General features: G+C 34.8%; 1 protein-coding gene across 3 annotated transcripts in view; it reads right to left on the bottom strand.

Moving 5' to 3' along the window:
- LOC145684145 (WD repeat-containing protein 44) overlaps nucleotides 1–21,294 on the bottom strand; it is an 86,169-nt gene that overhangs the window by 62,317 nt on the left and 2,558 nt on the right. For 2 of the 3 annotated variants that reach the window (XM_081756087.1, XM_081756089.1), the window contains exons 2-4: nucleotides 18,810–18,990; nucleotides 7,834–8,406; nucleotides 3,196–3,339 (exon numbers count right to left, since the gene is read on the bottom strand). In XM_081756087.1, coding sequence (XP_081612213.1) covers nucleotides 3,196–3,339; nucleotides 7,834–8,406; nucleotides 18,810–18,990 — 898 coding nt within the window. The remainder of the gene's footprint in view (nucleotides 1–3,195; nucleotides 3,340–7,833; nucleotides 8,407–18,809; nucleotides 18,991–21,294) is intronic. The other variant, XM_081756088.1, reaches the window with a different exon arrangement.

Raw genomic sequence — 21,294 nt, 5'->3', positions numbered from 1 at the left:
AATCCAGGTAAATCGAATTCAGTGTACTACAACGTTACAGAGGACGTAATTCGTGTCCATTCATACGAACCCGAAACTAAACAACAATCCACACTGTTCGGATGTTTCAAAATGTTGTTTGTTCGAGGAGTACTGTCTAGCAAATTAATGTTTATTTCTTCGGTTACACCGGACATGTGGTAACCATAGCTTTAAAAAATCAAAGGACTTTCAATGCTGAGTGGTACAAAAATGTTTGCTACAGATAATTAATGAGTTGCGTAAGATAAACACAAATCGTGCATCATTCTTCATGTCCACAACGCCAGTTCCCATTTAACATACCAAACCATTGATTTCTTTTCCCAGTGAAAATGTCGAATTAATGACCCATTGTCCATATTCACCTGATTAGCATCTAATAATTTTTTTTTCTGTTCCCATACATGAAAATTAAGAGACGTAGTGAGAGATTTGTGTCGCCTGAAGCAAATGTTGATACACTCGGAACAGCAGTTTCTGAAGTACTTCTTAAAACTGCTGTAAAAAAAATTAAAAAAATAACGAGTGTCTTAAACAAACAAACAAAAATAATTTAAACATACAAAGGTCTATTCTTCAGAATTTTATCACAGCGCAACACTAGCACCACTTTTAGTAATTTTTGCATAATTTTGTATAAAAATTTGCAGAAATTTTTCAGTAGCTCTTGCATAGACATTGCATATTTGTTTATATTTGTCTGTATAAGAATGGATAACATCATCTTCAAATACGGCAAGTTATTATAAACGAGTAAGTTTTGGCCATTTAAGCTGTATTTACGATTACCGAAACTAGACAACATCGCAAAACTTTTAGTGATACAAATTATTTTTTCCTTTTTTTCGCTAGACTACACAATACATATACCTTATATTTGATGGCAATTTAAGAGGCCTAATCACTGCGAAATTAAAATACCGCTAATTTCACTAATTATGTGATATCTGCAAATAGATTAAAAAAAAAAAATAATCGAAATGTGGAGCAAGAGTGCCCTAGACAATATTATTTTAGATGAAGTACCTGTATCACGAGTCATCTAGTAGCTTTTTAATTGGAGCCATTTAGAAACGCGAAAATAAATGCCGATTTTCTAAATGGCGGGAAATCAAAAGCAGGTAAGTGAATCGTGATAACGGTATCTCACGTAAAATAATATTGTCTACAGAGCTCTTGTTCCACTTTTCGATTATCTTTAATCTATTTGAAGATATCACATAAGTACTATAAAATTAGCGGTATTTTAATTTCGCCGTGATGGGGCCTCTTAATTACATAAAGCTAAATCTATTCTGCAAGATTCTGAATTAATTTTATGATTTTAAATTGCAATAATAATACGTTGTCAAGCATGTATTTGTTTAAACAAAATAATTCTTTTACACATTTATCCTTGTTACATCTAGAAAAAGCAAATCTTTAACTAAAGAAAACTAAAAATAACAAAAATTACAGTCTTTTGTATCCATTTGTCAGTTTAGATTAATAGAATTTCAGGTGCAGATATAGTTAAAAGTAGACAACACAAGAAAATAATACATGCGAGAAAATACTCAAAATACACACAAAGTATGTAAATCCCAAAAAATACGTTAAATATTTGTAACATTCAAAGGACTCGCACAGATACATATTCCAGGTACTACAGAAAATTGCGCTTACGTTTGTCACTACACAACAGAACTGAAAAGAATAGAAGCATACACAATAACAGAACATAGTAGCATAAAATAAAGTGAGAAAAGGAAAACTAAGAGGAAATTATTTGTAAAGAGCTTATGTCCGTTACACCTTTATTTGAGTTTTTTTAAATACATAACTTGAAAAAGAAATCGCAAGAAGAGTAAATATTGCAATCTATAGATTGCACACTATACTTTATCTACAGAACTCATCCAAATCTTGACCAAATGGACAGAGATAGACTTTGACTTGCTTAGTAAGCATGTGAAATATTTCTCCCGAGTTATGGGCCATCCTCCAAGTTCGAGATTGATCAATATCGTTCACAGAGATTGGTCTATATTGTACACAATCTACAGGGATAATCCGATCTTGCTCAAATTTGGAATTGAGGTAAAATCTTGACTTGCTTAGTGAGAATGTGAAACATTTCCACTGAATTATGAGCTATCCAACTTGAAGATTGGTCTATATCGTATGCAATCTACAGAGCTCATTCGATCTTGTCTGAACTTGGAATTGAGGTAAAACCTTGACTTGCTTAATGAGAAAGTGAAGTATTTTCCCTGAATTTTGGGCCATTCAAGTTTGAGATCGGCCGATAACGTACGCAGAGATTGATCTATATAGTACGCAGCCTATAGAGATCATCCAATCTTGGAATTAAGATATACCTTAACTTGCTTAGTGAGAACATGAAACATTTTCCCCAAGTTATGGGCCATCCAAGTTGGAGATTGGTCTACATCGTATGCAATCTACAGAACTCATCCGATCTTGACCAAATTTGGAATGGTGTAAACCTACACTTCCTTAGTGAGAATGTGAAACATTTTCCCCAAGTTATGGGCCATCCAAGTTGGAGATTGGTCTATATCGTACGCAATCTACAGTACTCATTCGATCTTGACCAAACTTGGAATGAAGTAAACCTTGTTTGCTCAGTGAAAACATGAAATATTTTCCTCGAGTTATAGGTCATCGAAGTTGGAAACTGGTCTATATCGTACGCAATCTTCAGAGCTCATCCGATTTTGAGTAAACTTCGCATGGAGATAATTGCTGACACTCTAAGTACTCACGTGAAATATTTTTCGTTATAGACCATTGGTTCCCGAGATATTAAGCATTAAATTTCAAGTTTAGACTTAGTTAAATTTTCGGGAGAAAGAAAAAAGAAACATCATTAATGCTATTTACAACAAAAACACACTGAAGAAACCTGTTAAGACGTTAATTTGAGCCATAAGAAAAGTAAATGATAAGACGGCTGATTAAACTATGTTGTAAATGAATTGTATACTAACAATATATGTATTTGATACAATCAATACGGGATATTTTTTTCTCCGCGACAATAAGACTTATTATATTATTATAAGTTTATTCAATAGAAAATAAAAGAAAGAAAAAGGAAGTTCGATCATAATTTAGTTAGAAAAAAAAGACAAAAAGAAACAACGATAAATCTGAAGTTTGGCTCCTTACTTGTGGTTTAACAACATATTGTCCTTTTATTGCCGACCGAATATCCAAAGAATGTTCGAATTCTCGTGTCAAAGACTCTATAGTACTCGCTGGACTAGGTAGCGGAGATGTCTGAGTATATGCTTCTTCTGGTACATCGGATGCCTAAAAACATTTTAAAAAGATAATCAAACACTCAAGCAATAAATGCACATACAAGCATACTTTAAATACATACATTATTTTTTTAGTATTAAAGAAAACGCTTGTGATAGCATTTGGTCCTAACAAGGTTATGTAATGTAATGTTAGTATCATTAATAGCATCGAAATGCAACAAGCTACTCACTCTTTCTGTGCCCTAGTTATATTTGCTTAGTATAGTTCCGAAAGTTGAAAAAACAATTGGATTTCTTTTCGTTTTGACTAAAATTGTCATTCAATTGGAATAGTGGCTAAGAAATATAAGCTTCAAGTTAGCTACATATATATATATATATATCCTATACATATTTCATTGACACTGTCCATGCTGAAGTATATAAGACTATTTGAGAGTGTGACGGTTCATATACTGGTATTGCTAAAAGGAATAAAAAAAACAGTTAAAAGAGACCCCAAGAACAAAGATTCTGCAATTGTTTGTCCAAGCATCTAGGTATGGCTAAACATAATACTAAGGAAGTCAAAATTATTCACAACGTTGTTGAGCCACATTACATGAGAACCCAAGGACCACTGCAGCTCAATGGTATGTGCTCACCTCCTGGTACGTGGAATCGCTGGTTCTATCCCAGCTATCACCAAGTGCGCTTTGTGGTGTACAAACACCAACTGTGTGGGTCTTCTCAAGCTTCCCCGTTTCCTCCCACTTTATTCGTTTCACCATTTCATTCATAATAATCGCCATAGTCTCCTTTAGCCTCCGTGCATAATCGTGTGACGTTAAACTTTTTAAAAATGAGAACCCAGAATTCGAAGTTAAACTGAATGAAAGCGGCCTTGATAAGAATCGTTTCATTCAAAAATGTCAGTTTCAATTATGTTAAATCTGTCAAATATCACTCATTTTAGACTTGGAACTACGTGTAACTTACGTAAAAATAGTGTTAGTTTCGGCAATATATATATATATTATATCATATATATATATATATGATTCCCTTTATCAAACACATTATGAAAGCACAATCTGAAGCCTAAGATTGGTAATGGCAAAGGTAATGATAAAACGTTAGATTGGTAATAATAAACATAATGTAATGATGAAGCCTTAGAATGGTAAAGATAAAGGTAATGATGAAGCGTTAGATTGATAATGATAATTCTAAAAAATACGTATTTAAATTGTTTAGTACCTTTATTATTCAGCTGAACCCAACTACAACACAATTACTTAATTTCCAGGTATTCAACAAATACACAATTGTACATCATAATCCGTCGAATCTTGTAGTCCCATATTCTATCTATATTTGCACAGGTTAATCCTATTTTTCAATGTTCATAATAGTATGTGTTCAATTCGAAAGCACTTTGTGCCAACTTCGTGCCACTGCCAACAATAATGATGAAGCCTCAGATTGGTAATGAGAGCGGTAATGATGAAGCCTTAGATTGGTTAAGATAAAGGTAATGGTGAAGCTTTAGATTGAAAATGATAAAGGTAATGATGAAGACTTAGATTGATAATATAAAGGTAATGATTAAGTCTTAGATTGGTAATGATAAAGCCTTAGATCGTACTTTTACAATGTGTATGATAAAGGTAATAATATATATATTGCCAAAACTAGAACGTATTAGCATTAATAAGTGTCTGTTTTGGTCAGAGTCTATTGTTACTTAAGTTATACGTAGTTCCAAGTCTAGAATGAGTAATATTTGACAGATTTAACATCATTGAAACTGACATTTTTGAATGAAACGATTCTTATCAAGGTCGCTCTCATTCAGTTTAACTTCAGATATTGACTTCTCATTTTTTTAAAGTTTAACATTCCACGATTACCTTAGAAAATGTTAGGAAATAGTTGCTAATAACCAGCAGAATTCTTCCTTTCATTTTTAGTTCTAAATTTGTAATATTAAGTATTTTCTGAAATTTAGAATATTTAGTCTTAGATTGTCTTTCATAAATCTGATTAAGCCAAAACTGTAACACAATTAGTAGTAGTGTTTTATTTGGTTCGATTTTATTTATTTATTTAATTCTATCAAATATTTCAAATTATCCGTTTATGGTAATACATACCATCAAGAACCATCTGTCTTCACGATATGGGAACTTACGACTTGGCATTTTCAAATTTTCACATCATCATCAGATGATCAGTTTGCAATTTATGAAGTGTTTTGTAAATAATTTCAACTATATATATATATATTGCAGTTTTCCGTTTACGCTCAGATGCATTATAAAGAGTAATTATTCTATGCGTTCAGCATCTTGTAACAGATAAGACCTGGCAACGGTAATTCTTATTTAATCACAAGATGCTATGCTGTCAAATTGCTAAATGTTTTGCCAATAGTTTCAAATTCTCTCTCTCTCTCTCTCTCTCTCTCTCTCTCTCTCTCTCTATATATATATATATATATATATATATATATATATATATATATATATATATATATATATATATATATATATATATCTATTTTCGAGAACTTGATTTTGGATTTGGATTTTAGATTTTTGGGCTTTCGGCATCTATGACCATGTTAGCCTGTCACGTTTGAGGGATGACGTCCCTCGGCGATCACACTATTCGGAGAAAGGCAAGGGAGGAAGGATTGGGGACCTATATATTAGGTACCACCCCGGCATTTGAAAAGCTTTTACGTTTTTTCGACCGAATGACTCCGCCGGGAATCGAACACGGGACCGCTCATACTACGTTACGCGGAGCCCCTTCGAGAATTTGAATAACAAGCAAGTTTAAGATGGTAGTATTATTCATCCATCAGAATAGAACCGATCTCGATATAAAGATATGAATTGACGCCAGTATGCGCCTAGAAAATACAACTAGGGCACGTATTAAATAACACTCAGCACTATGTCATCGTTATTGTTTTTAGAACTTCTTTTTTAATCGCTCAATATACTTGAAGCTTAATATACTACAAAACCACAAAAGCAACTCAAAATCTTACCTTGTACCCCTACCTAAGTGGGTATGAGGTAATATTTTAAATTTTTGAAGAACACAATTTACTATCACAGAAGACAACATTTATACACACAGGTAGGGCAAAGATTAACATTCATACATGAACAAAAGTAGCAACAGTCACAGAAAATATGCGCTTACTTTATTACATCTTATATTATGTTTAATCTTATTTACTTTTTTTTTCTTTCTTTTCAGAACTGTAACATCTGTGCATATTCAAAAAAACAAAAACTGTAACCTGTGTGATGCATCGTAGTTTCGATATGGCTACTATATTTCGTAAACTTTCCCACTTACATTGAAGATCAAAACTGTTTCTTTAGTTGTAGTAGTCTAGACTCCTACTTACCCCCTCCCCCTCTTTTTCTTTCTTCTCCTTGCATGCATCAAAAAAGATTACTTCAACACTTAAAAGGCGAAATTTAATAGATTTGTAGCCTATCTTTAAAAATTAGACGACTGAACTATAGTGCACTGTACCATACAATGAACATACGGTAGCAGCCATACTTATGTTTCAAGTTAACAGTGTTTTTATAGTAACTGACACTTAACTAGATAGAGCTTACAGGTTTCATTTATACGCAACCTGTACATACAATGAGAATTCCTGAAAATATATATTTTCGCAAAACAACTTTAATAAAGATCTGCTTTAAAAATCAATAAAGGGCGACTACTAATTGGAAAACTAATAGTAGTCAAAATATAGGCCTAAAATGACTATCACAAAGTACTACCATTGTTGAGCTTTTCTGTGCCAAAATATGGAAGGAGAATGAAAACAAAACAACGATTTGAGAATTTTGACAACATAAAATTCTATTGTCGACTGATTAATTCTTCCTTTCAAAACACGACGTGTACGTTCAAGCATAGTACTTTCCAGAATGAAATAAAGAGGTACTACCTGTAGCTCTACCTGGAAAGATCTACTACGTCAGTAGTTTTGTACAGTTAATTATGAACCGTTTGTTTAGTAGTTGAATAAATTATCTGTACAGAGCCCTCGATTTATGTAAACGGAGCGTTCCACGGCTCTTTGGATAAGACGAAATTTTAAAAAATGTCGAATTTTTAACATAACCTAAGATTTGCCGCACACGCGTATGGAAAAAAAAAAATATTTGTACAGGGCAGAGAACCTTAAAAAAGTAACTAATTAATAAGAGTGTACAATACTTTATTACTTAATCACCAGGATCATCAACATCTAAATCTTCTTACTTTGGATGTAAGTATTGTTCGTAAATTTTACTTATATCGGAAATTTCTTACGTAAGTATTAATTTACGTATGTCGAATTTACTTTACTCGGGTACTATGTGTATTGATGACTTGAAGTATTTGTATTACAATAAAAAACAAAATCTCAAAGCCAACATAAACTTTTAAGGGAAGGGAAGAGAAAATACGGAAGGTCTCCTTCATAAACTCACAGTGTGTAATGATATAAATGAGGAAAAGCTCTTCTACTCACCGATAAAGTAGCAGGCGCCTGTATTTTGTTTTTCTTCTTTCTTCGCGGAGGAGCAATAGGAACACTATTTTCAGAGATTGTTTCGAAATGTTTTGTGTTAGTAGCAGTGGTCGTTTTTGTGCTTGCAATGACATCGGGCTCTTGCAACGAAACTCCTGGTTCACCGCCCTCTGTCACTTGGGGACAAGAACTAGGATCACTTGACACTGAGTCCGACCTTGGTATCAGAACATTGTCTAGATTGCTAGAAACGCTATTGTGGCTACCACTATCTCTGCTACTATTCTGGGAAACGTACACTTGACCTTCGCGTAACGTCGAGCCATCAACCCCTCCAAGGATTCTGCCCACGCGACCTAGTGACGTCATGCTTTGTAAGCTAATGGCGTCGTGATCGATGATCCTGAATGGATGCGAAGTCTTGGACGCTGCAAACACGCCTTCCACCGACGACGTCTGGCTGTCTGCAGGAGACACATTCCCTGGATCATCCTCGTCATTTTGCATTTTCTTTCGCAGTTCTTTGAACTTCTTTCTCCGTTTTTCATTCTCCAAAGCTTTTCTCTCCGCGTCCTGAAAGAAACCAAAGATTTCATTGACTTTACGTTGATTGCATTATTAAAAGTACACACTTAATGGTTTAAAGAACTGGGTTTACCGAAACAAACAAATGATCTCCCTTACACACTATCCTGTCAATATACAGTGTGTTTCAAAATCAATATCTGAGTTTTAAAGCTTTGTAGTGCTTATTACAATTAACTTACAATTATAAATAATACATCAAATGAAAGAGCAATTCAGTTTTGCACGTACGTATGCGGATGCACTGTTTCCTCTTTCTGTTGCTAAAAAGCGCTGATAGCAAAGATGCCGACTAGTGTGCAGAAAGCTTTTTGTGTTTTACATTTTGCAAAGACTGAATCTGTAGTTACAATGCAACCGTCTATGTGGAGAATTTTAAGGAGAGACAACTATGTCATTATCGTTTGCAGTTGCTATAAGCTCTACCGCTTACAAACTACGGTTTACTTGCCAACTTTGCTGTTAGGGTAGCAGAATTACTTTTTGTATCTAAAAGGAGCAAAGTATTACTTCAAATGAACTAGAGTTAATCAATGAATGCCGATACTACTCTTTCCATAGCCAACCTTTATTTGGTTTATACTTCAACCACAATCCGATAAACTTCCTGTATTCCACAAATATTCTAATAACGTAAGCCACCTTGGCATTACATTAAACCTAAAACATAAATCGTCACTCTAGGCTCATCTACCTAAATATAATTATCTTAAGTCACTTATGGCTCCAATCAAATACATAAACAACTACAGCCACTTATGGCTCTTATTCCACATATAAATAACTTCAGCCACTTAGTTACCCTTTTTATTTTTTAAACCATCGTTTTAATCTTAATTACGTTCTTTTTTTGTTTATACAATCTATCCAGAAACTTTTAACATTTTTGACTCCCAACATTTGCAAATGAAATGTTGCTGCATGACGAGGAAGATTTTCTGGATCATGTCGTCTTTAGTGATCAATCGACATTTCACTTAAGTGACGATGTGAATACTCATAATGTTCGTATCTAAAGGTCAGCAAATCCCCAGGAAATGGTACAGTTGCAATGAGATTCCCCTAAATTAAATGTGTTTTGTGCCATATGGCGGAAAATTTATGGGTCTTTCTCCCCTATCGACTCGATGTGTGCCGTGTGACGAATAGTGCTCACATTGAACACTTGTAGCAAAAACTGTTTGAGTTGCACTTTCATTTGATGAATCATTTATAACTGTACATTAAGTTTAATAAATACTACAAAGCTTTAAAACCCGGATATTGATTTTGAAATATCCTGTAGTATACAGTTAAGAAAAATTGATTAACTCAAAAATGCGTTTGTTTTATTTACAACCAATACAGCTTCAGTGAATACTTTAATCTTCACCAGTTGACTAAACAATTCCCGCAATGTCAAAATAGTCATTCAAGTTAAAGATTGCGACTGAAAGTGTGAATAATTAGTTCTCCTAAGTTAAAGTTTCGTATGTTGTTTACTTCCTCCATTGCACTACCTCCCATCTCACTTACGCTGAAAATGTAATTAATTACAATGTTCTTCAGAGGAGTATTAAACACTCTGAAAAATATACGCAGAAATTTTATTTACAATATGAACTGTTTATACATTTTCTGTTATATTTTTCAGTTTTCTATATAATTTTGCTGAAAATTCGCAGCAGATTAATTAACTTAAGTGTGACACGAACAATTAGAGAAACGGAGTAAGTAAACAACATAGTCGACTTTAGCTTAGGAAAACTAGTTCGTTCGTACATTCTGAGGTAAGAGTCCTTTATTTACAACTGAAATGACACACAATTGAGTTTGCGATTGTTTGTGTAGGATCAGCAATATACACTACGATAAATTTCTCTGTAAATATAATTTGATGGTATACGTAAAGAGCTCCCAATTACACAATAATATATAAACAGTAACAACAAAATGAAGTTTAGTTCAGGTAAATGTAATTGTGCGAAATCAATAACATACAAGGACTGGACCGGAACTCGAACCAAGGATCTCCAGCATACCGTCCCGATGCGTTAATCACTACGCTATCCAGTCTGCTTCCTAGAACAGCCAAACATTTTCTCACTTCTGTAGTCGGTGCTCTCCACTCAGATCACATGGCTTGTACTATAGCCTAGCTGCTAAGCTTGGACAATCCAGTGTTTATTTATATATTGAGAACACCTTTTGATGGTTGAGATTTCATATATTAATAAACCGTCGAAAGGTGTTCTCAATATATAAATAAACACTGGATTGTCCAAGCACAGCAGCCAGACTGTGATACAAGCCATGTGATCTGTTTGGAGAGCACCGACAACAGGAGTGAAAGGGTGTTTGGCTGTTCTAGGTGCCGTAATGGTTAACGCATCGGCACGGTTTACCGGAGATTTCGGGTTCGAGTCCTGGTCCGCTCAATCAGTTTTTCACTCTTTGTATGTTATTGAATTCGCATCTACTGAGGATTTGGTGTGCAAAAATAAGTTAAAATCGGTTGTTTTCTCCTTTTGTTAATATATGAAAGTAATAGTGTTCAATTAGGGATTTCGTTCTTCAAAAATAGGATAAATGAAGAAAGACAAATTAAAAAAAAAAAAAAAAAGAAACATTTATTTATATTTTCAATATTCACCTCCTGAAGACAACTTATTTTAAAATTATTTTCTAGATTATATTTCAAAGACAAATTACTCCTTCTGGAACGGACGAATGGCGAATTCCACATGTTCCTCTTTCTTATATTTTAATACGTGGAAACTCCTTAATGCTGCTGATTCTTTTTACAAAAAAAAAAAAAAAAAAAAGTCATATAAAATAAATAAATAAAATAAAATGTAAATAAATAAAATAAAATAATGATGATGATACTGATATTGTGTTTCTGTATGACATTCACTTTCCTTAAGACTATGATTGCGTGAATGTGTCACTGATTGCTGAACGCGAACCCATCGGGCCCAGACGGGCAAGCTGTCAACACTCACTGACCCATCCACTACACCAATCATCTCCGGAAAGTAGAACTCAAATCGTCCCAAAATGTGAAGATTTCTAAGCCTCCCTCGTTCTCACTCGCAGTCCAGCATCCCGATCCGCAGGCCATAGCCTGCATCCCATCAAGAGATAAGGTTACAAACCACAACCCGACAGAACAAGACACTGACCCAAGAGTGAAACTGACGGTGAATGCTTCGAAAATCTAAATGTTTGTGTTTACTAACCCAGATAAAAAAAAAATTCTCGAATCAAATCTAGATCGCGCAACGGGATGGAATTTCGAAAAAAAAAAAAAAAAAAAAAAAAAAACTGAATGCCAAAGTGAATTTAGTTGATCCTATTAACGAAGTGAAATTTCCTGGCAGGTCTGTGATTCCAACCCCGGTCACACTAAGTGAAATCGATTCTGTGAGTTTTCAAGACGCTATATTTACTTTCGTTACGTACTGCTTTAAACACTTCACTCTCTGAGTACCAACAATACTATTGAAGTTACTTTACTACATAGTTTTAAAATAATTAGCTTTGCACTGGACAATGAAAGATTTTGTTTCGACTCGCACACTTTATTACACTAACTTTCTGTATGATAAGAAATAACAGGAGAATACATTTAAAAAAAAAAAAATATCGCAAAGGTTGGAAATTGAGGAAAATTCTCGACATAGCTGAATGGGTAAGTTATCATTGCGTTACATATTCTCTTCACATATCATGAACAATTCTACATACGTTTGGTTTAGTCAAAAAAAAAATTTTTGAAAATAAGGACATTTACTACCATCACCACATGAGCCTTGTACTACACAGGTATCACTTATTACGGCTGTGTGCTACATGCTTTACTTTCTTTTCTTAGTATTCTCTCTTCAGATACCGTTGTGGAGGTGGGGTCAGCGCGGAGGATTTATACCGACAAGGTGACCTCCCTTGTATGAGCTCAGACCTCATCCACTTTGATTCCCACAACAAAAACATTTTCCTTTGAGATAATACATACACTAGATACATCTACATGAAAAGAAAGTACACTTAACCTAGTCCCTAGCCTAACTATCTAACTAACTTAAACTAAAACATATAAAATCACTTTATTCAACAGATTAATAATATAGCACACACCCTGCTTCTTACCGAGGACGTATGGGACGTCGACCATTCAGCTCTACTTTTGTATATTGTTAAAACAAAAAAAAAAAAAGTCTTAAACTATGTGCTTAAAAATTCGAATTTCTGGTTTCTGGTAAAAGGAATTCAAAATACACAACGAACGTGTTATTGCTGACGAGCATCTCCCATTGCCGATAGTTGCAAGCACCCTTATTATCAATGTGAGCCGAAACTTTGTATACATTTTGTCTCATCGTATTCAAACTACAGTGAAGGTGAGCACAAACCAGAGAATGGATTTAATTAGGTAATATAGCAGTACGGAAAAATAATAAATTAAAAAAAAAAGAATATATGAGATTACATATTCAAAATATAATTTTGGGGGTGAAATGTATGTTCTCGAGAGTACACACATTTCTTGGACTGTTGGTAACAAACATCCACACTGAAACTCCAAAAAACAATTTTTACCCCCCCTCCATTGAACGAGTATTTTATGTCACATCGTAGATTTTGTACATTGTATAACTTAGGGAAAACTACGCAGCGTTTAGCACATCATATTGGTGGACATCACCACGCCAATAACATAACACTTTCTCCAATCCGAAAAAGGTTAGAAATTTAGCATGTTCTCACGTGGCCAAAACAACAGAAAATTTTGATGCTATCTTCTATAACTTACTTGGATTCCATGGGAAAAATATAGAATACTTCTCTCCCACGTCTGAAGGTTGTTGTTATTTTACACCAGCTCTCGAGGATGGAGAGCCTACCTCGGTGCACAAAAAATAAAATCATCGGATCTGACATCCATGAGTCGACAGTAAAGATGGCTTTTCCCCCAAACCACTTTCGGTTCTGACGTGAAAGATTTGCTCTCACTGCAGAAAATCCTATGTCCGTTGAGCACAGCAACCTACTCACTGCCTTCCATATTATGTCCACAGATATCAAAGGTATCAATTATTTTGTGTCGAAACCTTTAACTACTTCTCTTTCACGTTTTTTCTATGGACGGAGATTATCGTACGTCCATAACTTAACACTGCTTCCGGTAAAGACAATGACAATGGGAAGAAGATCCCTAATTGGAGGTTCATTGTGACGTAACTATACGATGATAGGTGTATCTATCAAGATCAAAGAAGCCGAAAAATCTCAACCACACCTGTGATTGCGGAAGATCCAATCACAGATAATTTAGATTAAACAAAGGGATGCTTCAAGAAGCTACTATGGCTGACTTTACAAATGAAAAATTTTAAAGAAGATTTTTGAAATAAAAATTTTGAATTCTTTCGAAGATCCCCAAAGCCAAAAATATGAATGAAAATTGATTGGAAAGGACTAAATACGACCAGAAATTACCTTATTTCCTAAAATAATATTATATTTTAGCTAAATATACGAATAATTATTCAATGTAAAGATATTACTATATATTTCCCTCTAAATATACTAAAATCATTAGTTCAAGGAACTTAACGCAAATTTTGCGGTCTACTTCAAATCAAGTCATTGGTTAATTATATATTAAAAATAAAATTTTAATAAATATTAAATTCATATATACACTGGTTGCCCAAAACTTCCGGGCCATGTTACATTATACGATGTATAAGGTAACATTCTAGCTTTGAAACTATGTAGAGCTTAAATAAAAATAAAAATAAAAAAATATAACCAACGCAAACACTGATTATTAGAGACTTTCTATTTGATCTGTGCCCCTTCTGGCGCTGCAGTCTATGTGTGCCTTCCCGTACCTCCCTCAAAAGAGGAGGGAGAAGTTGTTGCGGCCGAGATCTTTCAATTGTTAGATGCGGAAACGTTGCCAAAATGAATTATTTCAAAGACTTCGCTGTCCTCTATCTTGTTAGCCATTCTAAGTAGTCTACGATCTTCACTCGTCAAGACCAAACGATTGAATGACAATCTGACAACAGAGCTGAGGTCATTCACTTCTTTCCCGTAAGCAAAAGGAGAATTTCCTCCGTCAGAGGGTGACGGGGGTGGGGCCGAAGTATAGTTCGCATACTTTCCGAGAGCATAGATGAGATAGACAGGCTCTAATAATCTGTATTGGTCTCCCCGTTGGTTTAGCTACTAGTGCGAAGGCATTTGATACACATGATGCCAAGTTTGATTCCCGCTGGAAGAACCTTGGAAATCTGAACACAATACATTGGTTCGGACTTCATCTTAAACTGTACATCCATGTCTCATATAGCCTCGGTGAACAAAACGGACGCTAAATTCCAATCAAATAATCTATGTTCCTGTTTCGTGCTATAATATTGCCTTCATCAGACACATTACGCTTGATGTGTGTAGTAGAGACAATGATATATTGCTGAAACTCTCATATAGATTAGTAATAAGAGGTTTTTGGTTTAGTCAGATTTTAAGAATTTTCTTAGAAGTATGTAACTTTTATCGAAATTGAGAGAAATTTATGAACTTAAAAATCTAATAAAACGAGTATGTAACGTAAAACTAAGATAAAAATGAAATGAAATCTTTCAGTTTTACGTCCCACGATTATGCCGGCTAGCTTAAAGAAGACGGTGGTGATGAAAAATGAATGCAATGGTGGAGTGAATAAAGTGGGAGGACACGGAAGAATCCCGAGAAAACCCACGGACACGGTGTTCGTTCACCACAAAGTCCACTTGGCGCGAGCTGGGATCAAACCGGGGAAACCCACGCACCAGAGGTGAACGCTGTACCACTAAGCCACCGCGCCTCCTAAAAGCAACAGAATAATCACACAGGTTAGGGTTGATAATGACTGACACGCCAGCCTATGAATCGCGAACAGTACTTTTAGCTGCATCTGATTAAATAAAACGTTTGTACCTGTAAGAAAAAAAGAGAGAAAAAGAAACCTCTTGCATGTACAAAACCCTTTGATTTTAAACAAGTTAGCAGTTTCGTTGATGTGTCTAGCATACGAAATTAAACAAGGAAGCACGGAGTAAATTTGGAATTCCCTATTTTCATTTTCTGTGGAAATTCGTTATTTGTCGCTGACAGAAGACTGATGTCTTTGAAATAATATAGTGCAGGTGATAACTTATATATATATATATATATATATATATATATAAATCCTGTTAGCGAATACAGGAGAGTGTTGAACACATGAGAAAATAAGGTGTAAGAACAAGGACAAAAACAACATAAATATATCACATGCCATTAAATTACATTTAATAAAAGGTACGGGTAACCATGCTGAACTTTCTCGTTGCAATATCTTAAACTGAATCACGCCGTAGTTATAACTGAAACATTCATTCGTGAATTTTACAAACGAAATTATACGACGTTTTCGGAAAATTTCCTTTGAAGAAAACTACTCCCAAAAGTAAATACCCCTTTCGATTTCTTTTGATAAGAAATTACTTATGTCATATACTGGGGATATTAATGAAAAAAAATATTTATTTGTGAAATAATGAGTTGTACTTGGAAAAATGATTAGAAAAAAAGAAAAACTCAGTCCAAGAGCCAATTATCTCTTATGAATATTGTCATGTGAAATGATTTACGCCATATAATAAGAAAATGAAATGAACTTTTTTAGTTGTACGTCCCACTGTTAGGCTTAAGGAGACGGTGATGATGAGAAATGAAGGAAATGGTGGAATGAAGAAAGTGAAAGGAAACGGGAGAATCCCGAGGAAACCCACGCACACGGTGTTTGTCCATCACAAAGTTCACTTGGCGGGAGCAGGGTTTGAACCTGTGACCCCCATGCGCCAGAGATGAACGCTCTACCACTGAGCCACCGCGGCCCCGCCATATAATAAGTATTATTAGTGAAATATTTATTTATGAAATATGAACAGAATTGAGGGGAAAATTTGGATAAGGGCGTAACTAGCAATTCTTCAATTTTTCATGAAAGCAGAAAAACAAAAGTAATCCAATTAACCAACGTATTCTCACACTATTTTTGGAGACAGGCGTTCGCTATGGAACAGAGAGATATTACCTTAAGACCATCTAGACATATACGGACATGCTCAAACTTGTAGAAAATATGTATATCTCATTTTACCGGAAATAGGTCGATACGCCCTTATCCAAATTACCCCTTCCATTGTCTCAGTTGTTTTTGAGAAAACTGTCCCAAGAAAACCAGCCAAAGAGTAAACCACTCCTTGTTTATATTTTATTAAGAAGTGACTTACGCAACATTATAGAGTTGCAACTGAAATATAAACAAAATTGTTAGAGCCGTTAAGAGCTGAAAATCTCATTTCCCCCTTTATTTATTGAAGTAAACAAAATAAAAAAGAAGAAAGAATCCTATGCCTTAAGTTTAAAATTTCGTGCGGCTAGCTTGTCCCAATCCAGTCTTCATGTATTTAGAATTTAATTATACGCATTATTTCGACCAACTTCGTTCGAGGCCATGATCACGTACTACCGGTAAACCAGAATACCTACCTGACAGTCGTCATAAAATCAGTGATCTCAAATATCTGTACAAACTCACACGTAGCCAGCTCAGATCCGAAACGCTACTCTCAGAAATGTATTTCCGAATTCCATTCAGACAAACAAGTAATTTACATCTTTTTTCATACAGTACGACTAAACTGTGAATAGTTCAACGCGCTCTGTTCAAAGGCTTTCTAAGTTATACAATGAAATGTCACAGCCAGCTGTAGATTTATTTAATTCTGAAACTGCATATAACTCGGCATTACGATGTCATTTTAATAGATAAATTCTAGTCAGCTATTGTCAATCTTTCTTGTTACTACTTAGATCCCGTTATTTATTATTATTATTTTATATTATCAACTATTATATTTGTTAGATATTCCAATGTAAACTGGCATTCAGCTGCATCTGGAATTATGTTCGTAAATAAAATAAAATACCTATCACTAATGATGCATCCAAAATATAAAGTGTAATTGGAGTGGTCAGTTAAAAGTTTCATAACAAACTAAAGATTTTGCTAGAACAAGAAATTAACCGATATCATAAAATAATTTATTATATATCGAATTTATTACGAAAATAGTTACACAAGAAACATTTGTAATTCCTAAGACAGTGAGCACACAAATAATACATAAGCGAGTTTTTTTTAATATATATTTATATAAAATAGAATACTTTATTACTCATTAGACAACATATAGAACGCTCGGGGCTAATTTTTCTTTTACGGGACAAGGAGCTAATTCAAAGGGGATTGCATCTTGTTGATATTCTAGCTTACATACAACATAGTAAGAGATCATGGCCACACATGCATAAATCTATTGTTGCATACAAATAAATTGACTCTAACACTGACGTGGATTACACTCGTGAACAAACTTTGTCTTTCTTTCTTATGGCTTGAATTTTAAATAATCTGGTGTGGGCATTATTTAAATTCGTATAAATACTCTAGAGTCAAACTGGATTAAAACGTAAATAAAATACGTAAGGCAGAATCTGGCCCGACCCTACCCAAGAATAAATATTAATGTACCTTTACTCCTCAAATAACACAATGAATATGTAACTGATTTAATAGGATGCATATTCAATATTATATACAGGGTATTTCAAAACAACACCGACGTTTGGAAGGTGATTCCTGGCACCAAGATAAGACGAAAAGTATAGACCAACCTGGGTGGACAAATGCTTCCTTTCGAAGTTATAGACTGTCAAAAACATGAAAAAATTAACTTTAGAGGTCCACAGCTCCAATACTAAGGGACCTACCGTAGTCGGGTCAAGACTTTACTTAGGAACTAACATGTGCCCTATCCAAACATCCAAATTTCAGAATCCTGTGGTACTTCCATAATTTTTATAGAGGTAATTGGAGAGTACTCCAAATACCTCTATTTCATGTTTTTCCAGTTTTTCATGTTTTCGGCAGCCTATAACTCCGAAAGGAAGCATTTGAGCACCCAGGTTGGTCTATAGTTTTCGTCTTCTTTTGGTGTCAGGAATCACCTTCCAAACGTTGTCGGTGTTGTTTTGAAACATCTCGCATATTATATATATATATATATATATATATATATATATATATATATATATATATATATATATATACCCAAAACCGCACAGCATGTAATTCCAGAGACAACGTTAATTTCTTAAAAGTATATGTGCTAAGGAAACCAAAAACTTTTTGCAAACACGTTCACAATTAATTTATTTTGGGCACTGAATATTCTGTTATAATAGACAAAGAATGGATTAATGAAGTCCGAAGACAGAACAGAATATATGTGAAGTTATAAACTTACATTGGAGTCCAACTCTGGCGTACATGGCGCATCTAACTGTTCCGATGAAGAGCTTTTATCCGTAGTAGCAGCAGCAGCAGCACCCGCACTCTGTTCCTTTCCATCCACTATATCCTCATGCACAGCCTGGGCGACATTCTCTGGAACGGCAGTCTCAGAAACGCCTCCTTTACTTCTTCTACTGTAATAAAATTGAATGTAATTTATTAGATCTTCAGAATTAGTCTCATATATATGTAAGGTTCATGAAATAAGTAAACACACAAACAAGTAGGAAGAGTTTGGTTTCTATGGCGCGAAGTTTTCTCATTAATACTGAAACCGAAAGTGATAGTGGATTTCTGGGTTTAATAGAGATTAGAGTGGAGATGAAATATATTCTTCAGACGCTTAATTAGTTAAAGATTATAAATTTGTCGTGACTTATTACAGTTTTTACTCTATAGGGATCAATGTTAAAACCGGAAATGGTTGATTCCTACCCCTTCCGGTTTGAATACAACGTAACGACAAAAGATTTATATTAGAACGCTAAATCGATTCCAAAAACCGCTCTTCATTACCTACTACCGTTTTTACTTTATAATCATCGTCAAAACCGGAAGTAGCTCATTTCTGACACTTCCGGTTTGAATAGAGGGTTAAGGCAAAAGATCTATACTTAGAAAGCTAAATCGATTCAAAAGCTGCTCTTCGCTACCTCTTAGCGTTTTAGCTCTATAGTGATCAACGTTAAAACCGGAAATGGTTTGATTCTACCACTTCCGGTTTAAATATCGCCTTCATCAACGAACTCGATACCCAACTTCTCAACCTCTGCATCCTGGCCAAACCTGATGATGATCTATGAAGAAGTTCTTCGAGATCTTTTGTCTCCCGGGCGGATATATGGATAGACAGGATAAATATATAAAGGAGTTTTGGTTGGTAAGGAGTTTATGGAACATTTAAAAAAAAAAAATTAAGTAAAAAATTTGGCATCCCCTACCCTATCCAAGAAAGTCTTAATGTTACTAATTACGTATCAACTCTCTATCATAAGGAAAACCAAAAAGAAATACAGTGAAACCTCTCTAAAGCGGACAGCCGTGTGTCAATAATTGTCCGCTATAGAGAGGTGTCCGCCTTAGAGAGGTTTCGATATTTTCTTACGTAAATTAGTAAAAAAGGTAATATGCAATTAGTAACAATATTTTTGGATGAATCATGTATTCACGAATATTACCAAAATGTTACGGTACCTGTGTTGTCTGCCCAATACTCTATGTTGGAGGCACAAGATGGAAATAAGATGGTATAGTTTTCTGCACTTTACACTTACGTTTTCAGTATGTCGCTTTAATTTGTGGGTTAATTGCAGTCCAGTAGTGTCTTTTTTGTGACAATATGCGTACCCGCGGGAAAAACTACAGAACTTCTCTTCTGCTTGGTTAGAGAATCCAGCAGGACAGTAGAATAACGTGTTATTCCAAACGGCGGGCAACTGTCAATCACTTTTTGTTATTAAAACAGCTTGGGTGGGAGTGGAATGCAGGCAAAGGACATGAGAGTGTTGTTAAACAGAGACTCTTCGTCTGGATTGCTTAGTAGACAGTTGAGGAGACAAAATGTCTTAATGCTTTCTTGGTGACACATGTATGAATTACTAAAAATGTATTTTTACAATACTTTACAACTTATTTATAGAGAAAGTGTCCGTAATACGGAGGTAAATAATGCCTATAAAGGACAGAAAAGACTGTCCGTGTCCGTACTAGAGTGTGTCCGCTTTAGAGAGGTTTGCCAATATGTTTTATCCTATTACAGTGTTTGGGGATTACAAAATATGTCCGTTACGGGAGGTGTCCGTTAGTAGAGGTTTCACTGTATTACTATTTGCTCGCTTTGCTGATCATAGAGCTAACGGACTGCAAAATATTTAACACCGAAACTTCTAGTCCCGTACTTTCAAATTTGAACGCATTACGAAATGTTATCGATTTCATTTTAAACGAAGTTAAATTGCATACAGAAATGCGACGTTAGCTTTAAAATACGACTATCAAAAGCACAAAGACTAGATTTTGTAATAAAAAAGAACGAATTTATGGTGGGAGATCTATTGTAGAGATAAACCCTTATTCCTACCTTCAGAGTGGCTCACTGCTAAAGTGCTTGCCTCTGGTGCGTGGTGGTCCCTGGTTCGATCCCGGCGAAGTAACTTTGTGGTGAACAGCATCGTTTTCGTGGGTTTTCACGAGGTAGGCCCACTTCCGTTTTCAATACATCTTATTCCCTCAATTCTTCCATTAATCTTTCGCTTGCCTTAATCATCCGTCTCCCTTAGCCTAATGGGTATAATCATGGCAAAGATTTCTTTTCATATCATTTCCATCTTCAGTTAGAAGTATGTTATCTGGCAAATAGTTCTTTATACATTAGAAGTTTCTTTATAATCCGTACCTTTCCTTGCTGTATCAATAACATACCGAACCCATTGATAAGG

Source organism: Thermobia domestica, chromosome 4 (assembly GCF_964235325.1).
Source record: "Thermobia domestica chromosome 4, izTheDome1.hap1.1, whole genome shotgun sequence".
Classification (NCBI taxonomy): Eukaryota; Metazoa; Arthropoda; class Insecta; order Zygentoma; family Lepismatidae; genus Thermobia; species Thermobia domestica.
Note: the sequence above shows the minus strand (reverse complement) of the source record. Positions and strands in the feature narration are given on the sequence as shown.